At 33.8% G+C, this 22,985-nt stretch overlaps 1 protein-coding gene across 1 annotated transcript; it reads left to right on the top strand.

Moving 5' to 3' along the window:
• Positions 1 to 583: 583 nt before the first annotated feature.
• On the top strand, positions 584 to 20,980 carry LOC105797078 (alcohol dehydrogenase 1). The gene is made up of 11 exons (XM_052628826.1): positions 584 to 780; positions 18,587 to 18,676; positions 18,784 to 18,940; positions 19,039 to 19,085; positions 19,170 to 19,495; positions 19,606 to 19,688; positions 19,783 to 19,858; positions 19,967 to 20,028; positions 20,172 to 20,267; positions 20,355 to 20,516; positions 20,701 to 20,980. Exons 1-11 carry the CDS (start codon positions 584 to 586, stop codon positions 20,815 to 20,817), a joined length of 1,413 nt encoding a protein of 470 aa, XP_052484786.1. The 3' UTR covers positions 20,818 to 20,980.
• The last annotated feature ends 2,005 nt before the right edge of the window (positions 20,981 to 22,985 follow it).

The following is a 22,985-nucleotide window of genomic DNA, read 5'->3' as shown; positions in this document are numbered from 1 at the left end:
ATTCCCTAGATTATACTCCGACAAGTGTCCAAGTCCAGCCGGATGGGCGTCCACAAGGGGCACTCTTTACCATAAGATCTCAACAATATTAGACTGGTACAACAGCACCAGTAAGTGGCTTGACGGGCCCAAGGTCCAAAGTGAGGAACAATTTTCCTGTTGCTCTCGACAACCTGGCTGAAACAAAGCAGGCGAGGGTGGAGTACCCAGATACTATAAAGGTCCCAAGGAAGAATGAGAATAAAAGGGATAATGTAGGTAGATATAACAAGGGCCACTCAAAACCAATTCATCGTGGGGTGCCAAAGACGGAGACCACCACCATCGAGCCCTTTAAAGCAAGAATCTCGAGTGAAGCAAAGCATTAAGAAGTCACAATTTACACCAATCCCAATGTCGCATCAGAGTCAGATCGAGTTTATTTGACGCACATGTTGTCTCCTCTTTCTACTTGAAGCCTTTACAACCTCCGTACCCCAAATAGTATGACATAAATGCGCAATGTGACTATCATGCGGGAATTACGGGGCATTCTATAGAAAACTGCACTGCCTTTAAAAAGCTGGTCGAAAGATTTATCAATATGGGCATCGTCAAATTTGAGGATTCACTCATTACAGAAAACCCACTACTCAATCATACGGATAATGAAAGGAATGCGGTGAATGAAGAGATGTTGGGAAACGTTCACATCAGTGCCGAATACGAAGAAGCAATCGGAGAAGAGATCTTATTAGATGTTCGCCCTTATAAACTTGGGAGTGTTCTAAAGGAACCTCTGTAGTATTTAGAGCTTACTCAGAGTAATATTCAAAATACACTTATTGCTTTCAGCCTAGAGCAACAAGAAGTCTTTTGTGAAATAGGCTCGTGTCTGAACGTCATTATTTTAATGGAATGCATCTTTGCGATCTTTTGAACTAATATTCTTTCATTTCTTATGAATGATTATTTTTATTATTTTATTCTTTCATCCAAATCATTCTTTCATTCATTCACAATCATATTGTGCAGATAATTATTCTTAAATTCATACATTCTTTGTATATTCTTTTGTACCTACAATAGGTCCCTGGATATCAACGACATGAATGACACTGCTACAGACTTAAAATCTCATTTTGAGCGAGACATGTGTTTAGAGGGATCTCACGACTTTGAAGATGACATAGATCGTAGCTTGTCTCCATATTTGTTGTGGATGGTAGAACAAGTGGATAAACAGATCCTACCTCTCAAGGAATCATTAGAAATTGTGAGCCTGGTGAAGACTAGAATTGACTTGACCATAGAGACGAAGCAAGACCTTGTTGAGTTACCTCTAGAGTTCAAAGATGTCTTTGTATGATCATATCAGGGTATGCCTCGATTCTTATAATAAAACCTGTACAACAGCACGATGTCAGAAATTTACAGTGCGAACAATGCAATTCTTTGCCGGGGCAATGCCTCTCTCGTTGAGTCATCATAGCTTTGCCCATTTGAAGTCGAGTTTCCATCCCTTCAAGATGTTGTTGGATTTTATCCTGATTAAAGAGGAAGATCCAAATTTTTCTGTCGTAGTTGCGTCCCAAAAGGGCTCTATGAAAGAAATCTGGTACCAAAGAAGGTTTCTCACAGACAAGAGGAAAGTAGAAGATGTTATGTGGAAAACTTTAGAATAACATTGATTCTGGTCGAAAAGCATGACCAGGACTTGCCTAATCCCATGAGTTCAGACTCAAAAAAATAAAAAAAAAGAAAAAAAATCAAAAATAAAAAAAAATCAATCAATCAAAGCCAAAAATAGAAGAAAAAGAAAGAAGAAAAAAGAAAAAGAAAAGGAGAGGTCAAGGCGAAAACCCGCAAAGGGCGCTTTGATCAAAGGTGGATCTGAGTTGAAAACCCAAAAAAGGGCGACTCAAATTTTGAGCAGGATGGGGCATGGACATCACCATTATCGAAGAATTCTGATGGGCATTGCTTCATTTTGAGAGGCTACTTCATGAGCCAAAGTCATCGTACCGATACAGAATTTCAGAGAAGAGGGTATTGGAGAATGCATTGAGCTTAAACAATAGCATGATAGCTTGTAACACCCCAACTCGTGTCCGTCGCCAGATTAGTGTTACGAGGCATTACCGATCAAAACCCGACTCAATTTTTTTTATAAATAAATTAATCCATTATATATATACTAAGCCATAAATCCTAATCAATACACATTTGAATATATATACATTCGTTTACTCTATCAATAAGCCAAACGTAATTAATCACCAACATTTACAAGCATACTTCAATTTATAAATCATCTTCTATATTCACTTAACTACTAAATCCAACCAAATCATATATATTTCATATATAATACATAACCTAGACACTTAACTTAACATTATTTATCTTAATGAATGTAACAAACTTACTTACTTCAACCACATAATTACCAAACACTTGAATGAAATCACCATGCACATATATATATATATTACCATATAAATACTAACCATAAAATCCTAATCCATGATTAAAGTATGCTTAAACCATAATTCAGCCCAAAACCGAACACAAACAAGAAAATTAAGCCATTTTGTATGGCTTAATATTACATAATCTAAATTCAAGTATTTCACTCACGCTTATACATGCCATAAGATCAAATTCAAAATTTACAAAATACCGAGAGGAGTCGATAGTGTGATAATCTTCTCTGAATATCCCCGAGCTCGTAACCAACTTCCAAAATCTATAAAACGAAGAACAACATACACACAGTAAGCTATTTAAAGCTTAGTAAGTCATAAGCAAAAATTCATATATATATTAATACTTATTCCATCATTAAGTTAAAATAAACCAAATATCATAATATTTTGTACCATATAACACTTTAATAAAAATCAAATTGTATTTTCATATAAACAAACCATATGGCCAAATACACATAAATATTTAGCAAAGCCGAATATTCAATAAATCATTATGCTAAAACATGCTTATACTCAAATGGTTAACTCATACTCTATATTTCATTTGAAACTATTATCAAATTAAAATAATCAACTTACCTTATCAGCAATTAAGCAAATGGCTAACACATACCTGAATAATCTAGCTTTCTTAACACATTTATTTGCTTTTACTATTGCTCATATAAAATTTATAAAACATAGAGCCTTGTATAAAACATCGGCATAAAGCCTGCTAGGCACAAAGCCCGATTCATTTCACCGGCACAAAGCCTGCTAGACATAAAGTCTGAATTAATTCACCGGCATCAAGCCTGCTAGACATAAAGTCTAAAATAATTCACCGGCATCAAGCCTGCTAGGCATTAAGCCTGAAAATCTCATATACAAAGATGATCTTTCGTATAATTCTTTATGTTTACATAAGTCTTACTCAATAACCGTATCTCCGTAAAAATTGAATTATATTCAATTCTTCATAGCGAACAAACATTCGAACCACATATGTATAATTTACAACATTAAAATTCAGCTCAAAGAATTTGTAACCTATATTCGAACCACATATGTAAGTAAAATTCATACATTAAATTCAGCTCAAGAACTTTGTAACCTATATTTAAACCACATATGTATATAAAATTCATACATTAAATACAGCTCAAGAACTTTGTAACCTATATTTAAACCACATATGTATATAAAATTCATACATTAAATACAGCTCAAGAACTTTAAATATATATATTCGAACCATATGTGCATATATATATATAATTCATAATATTAAGTTCAACTCAAAGAATCAAAGAACTTGTATCATACATTCAAACTTTATATATATAATTCATAACTTTAAATTCAACTCAAGAAATTAAATCTTACATTCGAACTACATATCCATGTAAATTCTACTATTAGTTTCATATCATTGAACTTAAAGCATACTTTAGCTAATATACATGTAATTTATACCATTAATATCAACCTCCCAAAATCAATTTCTATGTTCGGCTATCACATAGAAAAATCACCAAGTTTTATTCAATTTATATACTTTTAGTTCCAGCTTACTAAATGTATGATAGATATATTTATATAAATTCCAATTTAATAACATTTAAATTGCTATTAGACTTTCCTCGTACGGTGAAAAGTCGAAACCAAACGATTACTCGACAACTTTAGTTTTTCCCCAATCCAACTCTGATTTCTTCAGTTCTTGATCTAATTATATTCAAAATAAGGTAGTTTAAATATAATTATATTTAATTTAATCCAAAACACATAAATGGGTAAATTACCATTTTGCCCCTAACATTTACACTTTTTACAATTTAATCCCTATTGGATAAAACACAAATTACACAAAACATTCAAAATTTGACTATACCATGCTTAGGCCTAATCTTTATTATACTCATACAAGTCCATGCATTTCATTTATTTTGTATTTTAGTCCCTCAAAAATTTATTTTCACAATTTAGCCTTAAATACTCAAATTCATCAAAAATTCCAAGACAAAACGTGTTAATCTAAAACATATCCTTCATTATTCATCATCAAACATCACAAAACACAAATATTCATCAATGGCATAACTTAAAATATTCATCAAAATCGAAATTCAAGCATGGGTCGGGTAGTATTCAAAGCAACGATCTCAAAAGCGTAAAAATTATCAAAACCTAACAAAGAACTAACCTTAATTTGAGCTCATTAATGGCGAACCTAGCTAGATTTTTTTCCTCTTGTTTCAAATTCGGCAAGAGGAAGATGATGATGAATTTATTTTCTTTTGTTTTATTTAACATATAATAACATATATTTTTGGTTTACTATTTTAACCTTATTTAATTTAATTATAAAACATATAATATAAGGGCAATGTTGACCATTGCCACCCACTATCATCTAAATGGCCCAATTGTCATTTAAACCCCCCATTTTTAAAAGACAACAACAATTAGGTGCTTTTAAAATTGACCCCTTAAATTTTTAATTTTACACGATTAAGTCATTTTCTTTAATCGGTCATTCAAACGATAAAATTTAAACATGGAAATTTCACACAATAAAATTCACATATAATAAACTCTCTAAATACTATTAAAATATTTTTTTGACTTAGATTTGTGGTCCCGAAACCACTCTGTCCGATTAGGGTCAAAATTGGGTTGTTACAACTCTCCCCCCTTTGGGGATTTTCGTCCCCGAAAATCTTACCGGTGAATAGGTATGGGTAACATTCTTTCATTGTATCCTTTGGCTCCTAGGTTGCTTCCTCAATTCCGTGTTTATGCCACAGTACTTTGACTTATGGAATTTTCTTATTTCGTAACTCTTTAACCTCACGAGCTAGAATGTAAATCGGTTCTTCTTTATATGACATATCAGATCTAATCTCAAGCTCTGACAGACTAATTACATGTGTAGGATCAGATCAGTATCTACGAAGCATCGAAACATGAAATACATTGTAAATCTTTTCTAGCTCAGGTGGTAACATCAATCTATAAGCAACCGGTCCGACACGCTCTATAATCTCATACGGTCTAATGAATCTCGGACTCAATTTGCCTTTACGACCGAATCTGAGTATTTTCTTCCACGGTGAAACTTTCAGAAACACTTTGTCCCCGATCTGAAATTCTATATCCTTTCTTTTCAAGTCCGCATAAGATTTCTGACGGTCTGATGCTGATTTCAGACTATTCCGAATCACTTTCACTTTCTGTTTAGTTTTTTTAATCAAATCAACCCCGTGTATCTTATTTTTACTGAGTTCAATCCAATACAATGGTGTACAACATTTACGACCGTACAAAACCTCGTAAGGTGCCGTTTTGATACTAGATTGGAAGCTATTATTATATACAAATTCAATCAAAGGTAAGTATCATTCCCACGTACCTTCAAACTCGAGAATGCAACATATCAACATATCCTCAAGTATCTGAATGATTCGTTCAGATTAACCATCTGTTTGCGGATGGAAAGCTATGCTAAAATACAATTTAATACCTAGCGCATCTTGCAGTTTCTTCCAAAATCGTGATGTAAACCTCGGATCTCTATCAGAAACAATAGAAATAGGTACCCCGTGCAATCTCACAATCTGAGAAATATACAATTTAGCAAGTTTATCAAGTGAATAATCGATGCAATTTGGAATAAAGTGTGCCGATTTGGTCAATCTATCCACAATAACCCAGATTGCATCTTTCTTGCTCGGTGTCAATGGTAAACCTAATACAAAATCCATCGTGACTCCGTCTCATTTCCATTTCGGTATCATGATCGGCTGAAGTAATCCAGAAGGTACCTGATGCTCGGCTTTTACTTGCTGACAGACTAAACATTTCAAAACAAAGTCAGAAATGTCTTGTTTCATGCCATGCCACCAATAAAGCTGTTTCAGATCATTATACATTTTTTGTACTACCCGGGTGAACAGATAATCGACTGTTATGAGCTTCGTTCAAAATCATCTGAATCAACTCTAAATTCCTCGGAACACATATTCGGTTTTTGAACCTCAAACAATCATTGGTATCAACTTGAAACTCTGTTATACCATTCAATTCATATTGAGCTCGTTTTGCTAACAAATCATTATCAACTTTTTGAGCATCACAAATTTGTTGAATAAATAACGGTCTAGCTTTTAATTCAGCTATTATTAAACCATCATTGGACATAGTCATATGCGCATTCATTTCTCGCAAAGCAAACAACGATTTTTGACTTAAAGCATCAGCAACAACATTAGCCTTTCCTGGATAATAGTCAATTACAAGGTCGTAGTCTTTTAACAACTCTAACCATCGACGTTGTCTCAAATTCAGATCTTTCTAAGTCATCAAATATGTCACATAACTCTTTTCATAAAGCTTTAACTATATGGAATCATAAGATATCTCTGTACAATCTTTTATTAGAACACACTTCAAACCATTCATTGACACATGACTGAGAATCGTAAACTTTTTATTCAACCTAGGCTAAACCAATATTGATGTTTCGGTTGACAATATCTTCGTGCAAAAAGGAAAACTTCAACAATCGAACTAACTTTAATTTACCACAATATTTTCCCAGATAGAATCATTCCGATAGATATAATTTTGTATCAAATCTTCAAGAATACAAATTCTTCTTCCAGACTATCCCTAAATTCACATATATACGTTCAAAGTTTATTTCCAGTCCGGTGGATAGATTCAAACACATATAACCCAATTATCTTTTCAATCAAATAATTCAAATCAGACTAAACTGCTGAATCAAATTTTTCAAAGAAATCTTTTCTTCTCGTTAAAAGGATAGCCCCAAACATATCATTTTACAGATTTGATCTTGATCTTCTATCATTTTCACTTTTGCCAATGTCAAACCTTTCACGAGAACTTGAAAAGAGTTTAAGCTGTCTCATATATTAATCATCGAAGTTCTGAATTATACAAAAGTCACCTTTATCAAATAGAAATCATTGGGCCTTAATGAAAACGATGTCTCAACCCTATAAGTAGATATTATCCCGGCTGTTAATAAAGCATTTGAACACAGAAGAAAATCAAATATGGTTTAAACAGTAACCAATGCAGAAACCCAACTTCTATCACTCTGATAATGTTACTGCAGTACTCCCATATTTCAAAACAGAAATTATAATTATAATAGATATAACCATTTTCATCAAATGGATATCTCTTACAGATAATCACATAGATTCATAAAAAAAAAACTGGGATAGCGGAATTTCAACATATGAAGCTACACATGATATCTGGAAATTACAACCTATATAAAATGATAACAATTCCGATGATATCCTAGAAAATTTCCAGAAAGAACAACGTCACTCATAAGTACTGAGATCTACAGTATCAGAAGCAATATAATCTTCACGTATATTCAACAGAACATTATCCAGTAGAAACAGAATATTAGCCTCATACAGATTTTATCGTCGACTTTCATATCCACACAATGGAATAAATACCAGAGAAAGACAGAGCAATGTCGAACATAACCCAAACAGACCTACGATACTTTCGTCTATTAGTATGCTTAACTAATGTTCTTATACGATAAGAATTCCTTCTTAAATTAAACAGTAACATATACTTCTGGGGATAAATGTACACATAGAATGTTAAGAAGAAATCATAGTAACTGTCCGACTATAACCACTGCGCTCAGCCATCAATACAATTCAAACATTATTCAACTATTTAATTCTATCATCATTAAGTCCATATTATCCCATCAATAACAAAAATCAATTCAAAAGAACTTTCAATTAATACCTTTCTATATATATCATACCTGAATACTTTTATTTCATCAAATTCAACTTCTTAGTTAACAGTGACTTTGCATAATACTAATGGCCATTAAAACGATTCAATATCTCTTATAGCACTATCTCAATTTGCTGACCCATTCTTTTATTTGACCACATTAGTAATCTTTCAAACACAAACCTCTGTAACTCCACACTTGTAAGCTTATTCGATCCAAATCTTACAGATTTCATTGTAACATTTTACTGATAAGGGGTGAGGGTAGTAAAACCTTAAATTTAACTCGGACATAAATGCACATAACACATACTATTACAAATAGCCAATTTATTAATAATTTCACATTCTCAAAACATTTAATAAACATTTGCTTATAATCACATTTGTCCTCAACACATAGTCCATATGCCAACTCAAATCACAAATTCACAATCAAAGCATTCATATAGCAATCGTAGGCCACATATCACAACTCATATACTCATATCATTACAACATTTATCAACAACAAAATATCTTATATCCTTATTCATACCTTCATGAGTCTCAACTCATCATCAACACATTTTCACTCAAACATTTGAGTATTTACTTCTGTACTATCAAAATTAGCTCGGTTGCAAAACATATCTGTCTCATCAAAACAATTTTCGTCAGAGTCGGGAGATATCACACTATCGCAAGTTAAATATGGCATGTATAGCTAGACTCACACACACTACGTTAGTCCTAGAACCGACTAAACCGTAGCTCTGATACCAATCAAATGTAACACCCCAACTCGTGTCTGTCGCCAGATTAGTGTTACGAGGCATTACCGATCAAAACCCGACTCAAATTTTTTTTATAAATAAATTAATCCATTATATATATACTAAGCCATAAATCCTAATCAATACACATTTGAATATATATACATTCGTTTACTCTATCAATAAGCCAAACGTAATTAATCACCAACATTTACAAGCATACTTCAATTTATAAATCATCTTCTATATTCACTTAACTACTAAATCCAACCAAATCATATATATTTCATATATAATACATAACCTAGACACTTAACTTAACATTATTTATCTTAATGAATGTAACAAACTTACTTACTTCAACCACATAATTACCGAAACACTTGAATGAAATCACCATGCACATATATATATATATTACCATATAAATACTAACCATAAAATCCTAATCCATGATTAAAGTATGCTTAAACCATAATTCAGCCCAAAACCGAACACAAACAAGAAAATTAAGCCATTTTTGTATGGCTTAATATTACATAATCTAAATTCAAGTATTTCAGCTACGCTATACATGCCATAAGATCAAATTCAAAATTTACAAAATACCGAGAGGAGTCGATAGTGTGATAATCTTCTCTGAATATCCCCGAGCTCGTAACCAACTTCCAAAATCTATAAAACGAAGAACAACATACACACAGTAAGCTATTTAAAGCTTAGTAAGTCATAAGCAAAAATTCATATATATATTAATACTTATTCCATCATTAAGTTAAAATAAACCAAATATCATAATATTTTGTACCATATAACACTTTAATAAAAATCACATTGTATTTTCATATAAACAAACCATATGGCCAAATACACATAAATATTTAGCAAAGCCGAATATTCAATAAATCATTATGCTAAAACATGCTTATACTCAAATGGTTAACTCATACTCTATATTTCATTTGAAACTATTATCAAATTAAAATAATCAACTTACCTTATCGACAATTAAGCAAATGGCTAACACATACCGAATAATCTAGCTTTCTTAACACATTTATTTGCTTTTACTATTGCTCATATAAAATTTATAAAACATAGAGCCTTGTATAAAACATCGGCATAAAGCACGCTAGGCACAAAGCCCGATTCATTTCACCAAGCACAAAGCACGCTAGACATAAAGTCTGAATTAATTCACCTAAGCATCAAGCACGCTAGACATAAAGTCTAAAATAATTCACCGACATCAAGCACCGCTAGGCATTAAGCTCGAAAATCTCATATACAAAGATGATCTTTAGTATAATTCTTTATGTTTACATAAGTCTTACTCAATAACAGTATCTCCGTAAAAATTGAATTATATTCAATTCTTCATAGCGAACAAACATTCGAACCACATATGTATAATTTACAACATTAAAATTCAGCTCAAAGAATTTGTAACCTATATTCGAACCACATATGTAAGTAAAATTCATACATTAAATTCAGCTCAAGAACTTTGTAACCTATATTTAAACCACATATGTATATAAAATTCATACATTAAATACAGCTCAAGAACTTTGTAACCTATATTTAAACCACATATGTATATAAAATTCATACATTAAATACAGCTCAAGAACTTTAAATATATATATTGAACCATATGTGCATATATATATATATAATTCATAATATTAAGTTCAACTCAAAGAATCAAAGAACTTGTATCATACATTCAAACTTTATATATATAATTCATAACTTTAAATTCAACTCAAGAAATTAAATCTTACATTGAACTACATATCCATGTAAATTCTACTATTAGTTTCATATCATTGAACTTAAAGCATACTTTAGCTAATATACATGTAATTTATACCATTAATATCAACCTCCCAAAATCAATTTCTATGTTCGACTATCACATAGAAAAATCACCAAGTTTTATTCAATTTATATACTTTTAGTTCCAGCTTACTAAATGTATGATAGATATATTTATATAAATTCCAATTTAATAACATTTAAATTGCTATTAGACTTTCCTCGTACGGTGAAAAGTCGAAACCAAACGATTACTCGACAACTTTAGTTTTTCCCCAATCCAACTCTGATTTCTTCAGTTCTTGATCTAATTATATTCAAAATAAGGTAGTTTAAATATAATTATATTTAATTTAATCCAAAAACACATAAATGGGTAAATTACCATTTTGCCCCTAACATTTACACTTTTTACAATTTAATCCCTATTGGATAAAACACAAATTACACAAAACATTCAAAATTTGACTATACCATGCTTAGGCCTAATCTTTATTATACTCATACAAGTCCATGCATTTCATTTATTTCGTATTTAGTTCCCTCAAAAATTTATTTTCACAATTTAGCCTTAAATACTCAAATTCATCAAAAATTCCAAGACAAAACGTGTTAATCTAAAACATATCCTTCATTATTCATCATCAAACATCACAAAACACAAATATTCATCAATGGCATAACTTAAAATATTCATCAAAATCAGAAATTCAAGCATGGGTCGGGTAGTATTCAAAGCAACGATCTCAAAAACGTAAAAATTATCAAAAACCGAACAAAGAACTAACCTTAATTTGAGCTCATTAATGGCCGAACCTAGCTAGATTTTTTTCCTCTTGTTTCAAATTCGGCAGTAGGAAGATGATGATGAATTTATTTTCTTTTTGTTTTATTTAACATATAATAACATATATTTTTGGTTTACTATTTTAACCTTATTTAATTTAATTATAAAACATATAATACAAGGGCAATGTTGACCATTGCCACCCACTATCATCTAAATGGCCCAATTGTCATTTAAACCCCCCATTTTTAAAAGACAACAACAATTAGGTGCTTTTAAAATTGACCCCTTAAATTTTTAATTTTACACGATTAAGTCATTTTCTTTAATCGGTCATTCAAACGATAAAATTTAAACATGGAAATTTCACACAATCAAATTCACACATAATAAACTCTCTAAATACTATTAAAATATTTTTTTGACTCAGATTTGTGGTCCCGAAAGCACTCTGTCCGATTAGGGTCAAAATTGGGTTGTTACATAGCTGAGGTCTCAAATTAACTCAGAAGTGGACATCACGATTCGTCACTGAAGTTCCTAGAGTTGAACATTGAAAATTGAAGGAAAATGACTGAGACTTACAAGGATTGACGTGAGAAATTACCATTTGCCCTCATTGTTTGTCGAACATCTGTACTGGGGCAACACCTCTCTTTTTGGTTTACAGGATTAAGGTAGTTTTACCTATTAAAATCCCCTTATTGCTTGTTGGAGGGATCCAATCGCAATGTGATCAGTTGGCCCTAGGAAAAGGGTTAAAAGCTATTCATCAGGGTCAGATGTACCATAAATAAATAATATGAGCCCATAATAAACATGCTCGTCTCAGAGAATTCCACAAGAGGGCTTGATGTTGAAAAAGATTCTTCCTTAACGAAAGGATTCTAAAGGAAAATGAATGCCAAACTAGGAAAGTCCCTATGTTGTAAAGAAGACCATTTTTAGAGGAGCACTGATCCTGAGTGAGATTGCTAATCCTATAAACTCGGATCCAGTCAAGAAGTACTTTGTTTAAAGAAGAAGGAAGGACCAAGGTGAAAACCTGCAAAAGGGCACTTTGAATCAAAAAAAAAGAGATGGAAAAAAAATGAAAAAAATGAAAAAGTAAAAATGGAGAGGCTAAGGGGAAAACCCGTAAAGGGCATCTTAGGCCAAAGGGGATTTAAGTTGAAAACCCGAAAAAGGCGGCTCAAATATTGATCAGAATGGGGCATGAAGTGATTAGATTGGGGCATGTGGTGATCCTGCTATACCTGAAAGGGTAGGGCGACATCTTGGGGCATCGACAGAGTCTTGTAGATCTCCTAAACACATGTCAAACTCAGGAAAGTCTTCAAAAAGTTTGTACAGAGAAGTTCAAGCTGCGATATCTGGGGCATCTAACCTTCATACTATTTATTGAATTTGTTATTGGAATACTTCATTCTTTTTCAAGATACGTGTTCCAATCAATTCCTCTTTTATTCTTGCTACCATTGATAATTCATTCATTTCGAGCTTGCTCTCAAATCAATTCTATTTCATCCATCGTTATATTCTTTTTTGAACATGTTGCATTGGAATAATGATTAATGGACTAATAAAACTTTCACAAAGGAAGTTTTGCATATTACTCTGAAAAGTTTCTAAATAATATAGGAACCTGAAATAGGATTATTGTTTAGAAAACACCAAGTTTAAAGGGTGAAATATCTAAGAAGGAAGAGTCTAAGTTAAAGACTATCCTTTCAGATTTTGTTGTCTAAACATTGATTGAACCAAATGACAAGATGTCGTGTTGGTGGCAAAGCTTCAATGAACCGACAAGCGATGTTTACCAGGCAAAAAGAAAAGGTCTTCTGGGAGAAGAAAATTTTTGCAATTGTGCATGAGCATTTGGTATGACACCTTGGGGATGAGGTAAAGGACCAAAGAGTTTCACATTCAATATCATTGAATTGCGATAGGAGAAGATTGAGAAAAGTCATACCTTTCTATCCTTGGGTTACAGTGGGAGATTGATGGTACAAATTTTATGTCCCAGTGGATTGAACTTTGACGTGCACAGTGGGGGGCAATCAGATTAAGTGTTTCTTTGGATATGCTAGCCGAGCAAGAAGGCGTTGTAGCGCGTCAGTGATAAAGCCTTAATAAGCTTTTGCGTGATGATAACCTAAGAATTAAGGAACCATTTTCATGACATTTTGCATTCATTCAAATGTCATTCATACACATCTAGTTAGGAGCATTTGATTCATTCTGATCATGTCATCCTAATCACTAGGCAAAATTAGGTTCATAAAATAGAACATACAGGTCATGTTCCCTAGAGAACAGATCAGTGAAGAAGCAGATCTTGCCTTCCTGCATTAACAGCGAAGTAGATCGAAAACAAAGCATTGCCTTCACTGGTTACAGTGGAGCTGGTTAAAGAAGCAGATCTTGCCTTCCTGTGTTAACAGCGAAGCAGATCGAAAAAGCATTGCCTTCATTGGTTGCAGTGGAGCTGGTTAAAGAAAAATCTTGCCTTCCTGCATTAACAGCGAAGTAGATCGAAAACAAAGCCTTGCCTTCATTAGTTGCTGTGGAGCTGGTTAAAGAAGCAGATCTTGCCTTCCTGCGTTAACAGCGAAGCAGATCGAAAACAAAGCCTTGCCTTCATTGGTTGCAGTGGAGCTGGTTAAAGAAGCAGATCTTGCCTTCCTGCGTTAACAGCGAAGCAGATCGAAAACAAAACCTTGCCTTCATTGGTTGCAGTGGAGCTGGTTAAAGAGGCAGATCTTGCCTTCCTGCGTTAATAGCGAAGCAGATCGAAAACAAGCCTTGCCTTCATTGGTTACAGTGGAGCTGGTTAAAGAAAGATCTTGCCTTCTTGCATTGAAAACGAAGCAGGTCGAAGACACAAACCTTGCCTCTCTCAGTTGTGATGGAGCTGGTTGAAGATAAATGATCTTGCCTTCCTGCATTGACAGCGAAGCAGGTCGAAGACACAAACCTTGCCTCCATCGGTTGCAGTGGAGCTAGTTGAAGATAGCAGATCTTGCCTTCCTGCGTTAACAACGAAGTAGATCGAAAACAAAGCCTTGCCTCCATCGGTTGCAGTGGAGCAGATTGAAGCCAGAGATCTTATCTCCCTGAGATTACAGCGGAGCAGATCGAAGACACTATCCTATCTCCCTGAAGTTACAGTGGAGTGGATTAAGATAAAGGATCTTATCTCTCTGAAGTTACAGCAGAGTAGATCGCATTAGGTCTTATCTCCTTGAGGTTACAGTGGAGTAGACCGAAGAATTTCAGATCTTATCTCCCTGAGGTTACAGTGGAGCAGATTGAAGCCAGAGATCTTATCTCCTTGAGATTACAGCGGAGCAGATCAAAGACACTATCCTATCTCCCTGAAGTTACAGTGGAGCTGATTGAAATAAAAGATCTTATCTCTCTGAAGTTACAGCAGAGTAGATCGCATCAGATTGAAGCCAGAAATCTTATCTCCCTGAAATTACAGCGGAGCAGATTGAAGCTAGTAATCCTATCTCTCTGATATTACAGTGGAGTGGATTAAAACCAAGGATCTTATCTCTCTGAAGTTACAGTAGAGTAGATCGCACCAAGTCTTATTTCCCTGAGATTACAGTGGAACAGACCGAAGAATTTCAGATCTTATCTCCCTGAGATTACAGCGGAGCAGATTGAAGATAGTAATCCTATCTCTCTGAGATTACAGTGGAGCGGATTAAAACCAATGATCTTATCTCTCTGAAGTTACAGTAGAGTAGATCGCGTCAGGTCTTATTTCCCTGAGATTACAGTGGAACAGACCGAAGAATTTCAGATCCTATCTCCCTGAGATTACAGTGGAGCGGATTAAAACCAACGATCTTATCTCTCTGAAGTTACAGCAGAGTAGATCACGTCAGGTCTTATTTCCCTGAGATTACAGTGGAACAGACCGAAGAATTTCAGATCCTATCTCCCTGAGATTACAGTGGAGCGGATTAAAACCAATGATCTTATCTCTCTGAAGTTACAGCAGAGTAGATCACGTCAGGTCTTATTTCCCTGAGATTACAGTGGAACAGACCGAAGAATGTCAGATCTTATCTCCCTGAGATTACAGCGGAGCAGATCGAAGCTAGTAATCCTATCTCCCTGAGATTACAGTGGAGTGGATTAAAATAAAGGATCTTATCTCTCTGAAGTTACAGTAGAGAAGATCGTATTAGGTCTTATCTCCCTGAGATTACAGCGGAGCAGATTTAAGCTAGTAATCCTATCTCCCTGAGATTACAGTGGAGCGGATTAAAACAAAGGATCTTATCTCTCTGAAGTTATAGTAGAGTAGATCGCATCAGGTTTTACCTCCCTGTGGTTACAGTGGAGTACATTGAAGCCAGTAATTCTATCTCCCCGACGTTGCGGAGTGGGTCGAGGCGCCAATGTCTATACCTCTGAAGTTGCAGTTGAAGTTACAAGTCTTATCTCCCTGACGTTGCAGTAGGACAGACTAAAACCACGAATCTCGTCCCCCTGAAGTTGCTGCGAAGTGGATTGAAGCTACAAGTCAGATCTTTCTGAATTTACAGTGGAATGGATCGAAGCGACAAGACACAGTGGATTGGAATAAAGTTACTTGAAAAGAAGCGTCAAGAGAAGTCAAGACTCGGTGAGACCGGGCAAAAATTGGTCTTTCTTAGTCTTTGCTCTGTTATCGTTACACGACAACGAACAAAGAGGGGCAGCTGTACAAGCCCAATTTTTGCCCGGGCCCATTTCCAAAATTTTAACCCAATACCCAAAGCACCTAAACCTAAAACCCAACTACAAAGCCCAAAATTAAAAGCCCAACCACCCAAATCAGAAAACAACAACCCTAACCCTAGGTGTGCCGCACCTAGGGTATCCACTTGCTCTGCTGGCCGCCGCCTACGTCCCATCGCCTCAGCCACTTGCCCCATTCGTCCCATCAATTACCTACAACAAGGAAGCAAACACAGAAGCAGCAAAGGCAGAAGCAAAATCGGCTATAAGGAGGCCGAATATCATCTTGGAGAAGGGGGTTTCTTTTTGGTTTTATTTTCTTTTCCTTTCCTCTTTGTAAGGTTGTTCAGAAATAAGAAACACAAAAATCAAAGGTTTCTGGCTCTATTTGTTTTCGTTTTTACATATCCTAACCCTTTTTTATTTTTTGTTCATTTATTTATATACGTATAATATATATAACAAACAAAAAAAGAAAAAAAATTACCTTTTCCGAAGTTTAAGCAATGGCAAGACGGTGGCCGTGATGACGGGGTTGAGGAACCCATGGCGGTTGAGAAAGGGGAGAGAACTTTCTCAATTTTTTTCAAAGGAAAAGAAAGAATGAAGATTTTTAAAAAATTTGGGTTTAAATAACCCCATAAACGACGCCGTTTACCCTTAGGGCAGTGCCAAACGACGCCGCTTTTGGTTCGACGACCATGTGATGACCGACCAGAGGGAGGATCCGTGTTTTCTTAAAAGGGGTATTTACGCGTGCATCCCTCCTATTTTTCAGCGCATTACAATTTAGCCCCTTTTCGTTATTTTCTTTTATTTTTGATTTAACCCCATAATTTTGTTTTTGCTTCAATTTGATCCTTTTTAACGCTGCGTTTTGGGGATTTGGGGTATTTTTCATTTTGGTCCCCTCTCTTTAGGTGCGCATCACGATTTAGTCCTTTTTTTGTTTTTTTTTATTTCGATTTCACCCCGTATTTTAGACTTTACTTCGATTTAGTCCTTTTCTAGCATTTTTCATTATCTTCTTCATTATTTTAATGTATTATCATTTATTATTATTATTATTATTTCTATTATTATTATTATGTATATGTTACTTATCATTATTATTATGTGATAGCTTAAATATATATATATATATATGTATTTTTTCTAACCTATTTAATATATATATATATATATTTATATATATAAATATCTATGTGCTTTGTTTTACGAGTATATATATATATATATATATAGTTTCTTTTATATTTATATATATTATTTTATTTCATTTTATTTTTATATCTCACATGTACATATATATATTTTTATATATGTAATATTTATATGTATTTGCACATTTTATTTATATGTTACGGTTTATTATTCCGCATGTTATCGATTTGTTCTTTTTATTTATTTTATTTTAGTATTATTGTCCGTATTATTTTTATACTTTTGTATTTATCATGGTTTTGTCATGCATAACAATGTAATTTGCTTTCACATTTTTACTACGACTTCATGTTTTTTATTTCACTCGATATAACAAAATTTATTTTAAAAAATGGCACTTCGTGTTTAGATTCAAGAAGATCGTACCCTAACTTACTGGGTTTTGATTTTCACAATAAATCTAAATACACGAATCTTTTCAAATTCAAGTTTTAAATGATCTCGGGAATTAAAAAAGATCGTGTCTTAACTTACTGGTCCTGGTCCCTTCTTTAAATTCGAGATAGTTAAACATCTTTTAAATAAGTAGATTTTGACATTCATTCGTGTATCGGGAATTCGAGACATTGTATCCTAACTTACTGGATATGATTCTCTTTCTCAAATAACGTGAAATATGCCCCTTTTTCTGAAAATTTTCAACGTTTTAATACAAGGATCGTATTTTTAAAATTTTTCAAAGTTCTCAATTTTCGACATTAAGACATTAAGTAATCAACTAGGTACCAATTTTGGGCGTATCGAGGGTGCTAATCCTTCCTCGTGCGTAACCGACTCCCGAACCCATTTTTCTGAATTTCGTGGACCAAAACCGTTATTTTAATAAAATCAAATCGTTTATTAAAAACAACCACTTTTCAAGTTGATCCAATCACAGCTCATAAAAAAAAGGATTGGTGTAAACACTTTCATCATAAACTACATATAGAAGAAAAAACTAGTGAGCAGACAAATCAAAGACGACTTTATTGTTAACAGCCATTATGAGTACTGCTGGTCAGGTCATTCGTTGCAGAGGTGATCCTTCGACTCTCTTCTGCGATTGCTTCTGGTTATACGATAACTGGGTTCTTTTTTCTGGGATTTATCTGGTTTCGCATTTTCTGTTGATTTTGACTTTTGAGGTTTTGATGCATGTTAAAACTCTCTTTCTTCGATGAAAATTCTTCTATGGTTGGCTATTATTTTTCTAATTCAGTGGTTGTGGTATTATTGCAGCTGCGGTGGCGTGGGAGTCGGGAAAGCCATTGTCAATAGAGGAAGTGGAAGTGGCACCGCCGCAGAAGGATGAAGTCCGTATTAAGATACTCTTCACTTCTTTATGTCACACCGATGTCTACTTCTGGGATGCTAAGGTTCACACTTCTCGTTTCTTTTTTTTTTTCGTTTTTTACTTCAAGTTGTTAGGAGAAAGATTTTCAATCTGACTCTGACATTGTTTCTGTTATTGTAGGGACAAAATCCTCTGTTTCCTCGTATACTTGGTCATGAAGCTGGAGGGTATGCATATGTCCGAATGTTTTTTCAAGTTCATACGTTCTTATTATTTGTATATGCATTAACCCTTTTCTTTTGAATATTTAGGATTGTGGAGAGTGTAGGTGAGGGGGTGACTGATCTCAAGCCTGGCGATCATGTTCTCCCCATCTTCACCGGAGAATGCAAGGAGTGTCCCCATTGCTTGTCAGAAGAAAGTAACATTTGTGATCTCCTCCGAATCAACACTGATAGGGGTGAAATGATTAATGATGGAAAATCCAGGTTTTCCATCAATGGGAAGCCTATCTACCACTTCCTTGGCACCTCTACTTTCAGTGAATACACTGTTGTCCATGTCGGCCAGGTTGCCAAGATCAATCCGGAGGCTCCGCTTGATAAAGTTTGTGTTCTAAGCTGCGGAATGTCCACAGGTTCTGGACTCGGAATTCACTTTCGTCTTCTTTCTTTGGAATATTTAAACGATGTAAATGAAAGTGAGGAAGTTCTTGTTTCACAACTTGTTTTGCTTATGTTATTGCAGGTTTTGGTGCCACTGTGAATGTTGCTAAACCCAAAAAGGGTCAATCTGTTGCAATTTTCGGACTAGGCGCTGTTGGTCTTGCTGTGAGTTACTCCTGTTTAATTGCCAAGTTTTTCTTCATGGCAACTTGAAGACTGTTGGACTCATTTATCATTAATTCTCTGTTCTGCAATTTAGGCTGCCGAAGGAGCAAGAGTTTCCGGTGCTTCGAGGATCATTGGCGTTGATTTGAACCCCAGCAGATTCGACCAAGGTAGCAATGGTTTTGTAGTTACTTGAACGAAACATTCCAAGATCGGTTATGTTTCTGGTTAAGCAAAGTTACAAAACTGATCATGTTTATTCTTATTACTTGTTGCAGCCAAGAAATTCGGTGTTACAGAGTTCGTGAATCCAAAAGATTACAACAAACCTGTCCGAGAGGTTGGTTCCCACTTGAAAATTCATTTCTATATGCATCCTGCTGGATTCTGATTGGAACATAACCATTAGTTACTAGGTTCACCTTGCGTAAAACCTGTCAACTTGTTATGGGATCCTTATTGAGAAATGATTCTAACGATCAGGTCATTGTTGAGATGACTGGTGGAGGAGTCGATCGCAGTGTTGAATGTACGGGGAGTATCCAGGCCATGATTTCTGCATTTGAATGCGTCCACGATGTAAATAGCTTCACAACATTTTCCTCTTCATCAATGATGCTAGATTATATCATTTTTCACGTTTATCTGAAATGACTTGATTTTCAGGGGTGGGGAGTTGCGGTGCTTGTGGGTGTTCCAAACAAAGACGATGCATTCAAAACTCACCCGGTGAATCTGCTGAATGAGAAGACTGTCAAGGGTGCTTTCTTTGGAAACTACAAACCTCGGTCTGACATTCCTGCTGTTGTGGAGAAATATATGAACAAGGTGAGTTTATCTTCCTGTTTATTGGAACCAGCAGTGAGTGTTGAACACCAAAACAGAAAGTGTTTGATATTTGTGCAAGAATATGTAAATGCTGGTTCGAATATGTATTGGACATGAGTACATTTTCTCTTCCATACAAATATACTAGCAGACAGTAAAGATTGTGATATCTTTGATGTTGCAGGAACTTGAGCTGGATAAATTCATCACACACACTGTGCCCTTCTCAGAGATCAACAAGGCATTTGAGTTGATGCTGGCGGGTGAGGGACTGAGATGTGTGATTCGCATGGATGAATAAGGACTGGCTGGCCTGGATTGTTTTGCAAAGAGTGATCAAGGAAATAAATAATGTATGCTATACATGGTTTTGCTGTTTTTAATGGTAAATTTTGTCCTATATTCATGTCTCTCATTCTGCCCTGGGTTCAACTTGTTGACCCTTACAGGCTTCTTTATTATATGTTTCATATGTCATGACTTCACCTACTAGCAATAGATTTCTGAAAATCTTATTGAATGCGGAGATCATTGGCGGTCAAGATAGGAAGGGACTTTACTTGAGAATTGAATATGATAACTTAGAAAGTTTTAACATCGAAAGGTCTAATGCAATTAATGCTTCTAAAACTGAAATTTTCATCAGGAATAGGTCCTCTAAATAAAGCACTGAATAAAACAAGTTTGATATACTGCCAATACAAAGCTCAATCTGTTCGGGTCGGTATTGTTATAAGATTTTAAAATTTATAAAAATTTTAAAATATATATTAAAAAATAACAATTCCGACCCCCTAAAATCTAATTATTATTATATTTTAAAAAATATTGACCCTATTTCTTTTATTGGGTCGGTGTTGTTATTTATTTTTAATTTGTTAGTAAAGCCTTTTTGACTTTTTAGTCTTAATAGTTTCAAAATATTTAATTTACTTCCAATAAAAGAGTAGTGGTCAAATTGAATAAATGTGTAAAGGTAAAGGGCTAAATTTGTTATTATAGCTTATATAAACACCAAAACAAATATTTAATGATTCAATTTTAATAGAGTGACTATTTTGCTCACTCATCTAACATAGAAGGTTAATTTGTCCATTTTTTAGTAAGGGATTAAAATACAATTCATGATATAATACAAGAGATTTTGTGGTACTTTTGGCTTTATATACTTGAATACTTTAGTATTTTTATAGTAAATTATACAAACGGTTACTCAATTATTTTCGCATTTCTTTTGGTCACTCAACTTTAAAAATTTCAATTTAGGCACTAAATTTTGTATTCAATCTTGTTTAGGTTACCCATCGTTAAATTGATAACATAAACAATGACATAGCATTTTCTAATTGATATAATAACACATTTAGTCATCAATACTTACAAAATCTATCAATTTTATCCTCACACTTCCTAACCAAAACTTTCAAAAAGCTTTGACAACAAAGGCATTCCAAAACCCAAAAAAAAAAATCTCCAATCGTGTAAATATAACATACTTTACAAATTTATTGTGCAAATATAACATACTTTATAGAGTTTCTTGAGAACTAAACTTTATAAGGATTTTAGTTTTAGATCATTTAAATTTATTCCTAGCTCAAAGATAGGTTCTTTGCTGCTGGAAAAACTGAATAAATAGAATTTTTGGTTGTTAATTGATTTTATTGTATTCTAAATCATTCATAAAGAAGAATCGCAACTTTGATGTTAATTAATTTTTATTTTATTAAATTAATTAGTACCTATTGCTAGATTTTATGTTTCTTAAGCTTGGTTCTTTGGATTTGGATGTTAAGTGGTGATCCAATTGTTTGGCTTCTAATCAATAATATATTTGCACGTGCTATTTATAATATGTTATATTTGTACAATTGAAAAGGTTTTTCTTTTTCTTTTTTTGGGTATTATAAATTTATAGATGCCTTTGTTTTAAAATTTGGAAGTTTTGGTTAGGAAGTTTGAGGATCAAATTGATAGAATTTGTAAATGTGAAGAGTTAAATTTATTAAATGTTTTAGAATTAGGGTCAAATTGATGGAATATGCAATTATTGAAGACTAAATGTGTTATTATACCAGTTAGAAAAAACCATGTCATTATTTTAGTTATCAATTTAAAGACAAAATAAGAACAAATATAAAATTTAATCCTCAAATTAAAAATTTTAAAATTGAATTGACCTAATCAATATCGTGAACATAGTTGAATGAATATTTATATTCTTTACCATTTTTCTATACAAGCAAATAATTATATTTAATAAAAAGGGTTTTTTGTGAAATATAATAACAATATAAAATTTAAACAACAAATATAATTAGTGCAACTCAAACTTAAACTACACTTGAGATAATGAACAATCTCCATCATCAAGCCAGCCAGAGTTATAAAGTGGGGATTTTAAATTCTTTGTTGGATGAGGAAAAACTAAGGCCCCCTTTGGATGGCAACGCACAACAGTGCGGTGGA

This window comes from Gossypium raimondii, chromosome 3 (genome assembly GCF_025698545.1).
Source record: "Gossypium raimondii isolate GPD5lz chromosome 3, ASM2569854v1, whole genome shotgun sequence".
Classification (NCBI taxonomy): Eukaryota; Viridiplantae; Streptophyta; class Magnoliopsida; order Malvales; family Malvaceae; genus Gossypium; species Gossypium raimondii.
This window is presented reverse-complemented; position numbering and strand designations above follow the sequence as displayed.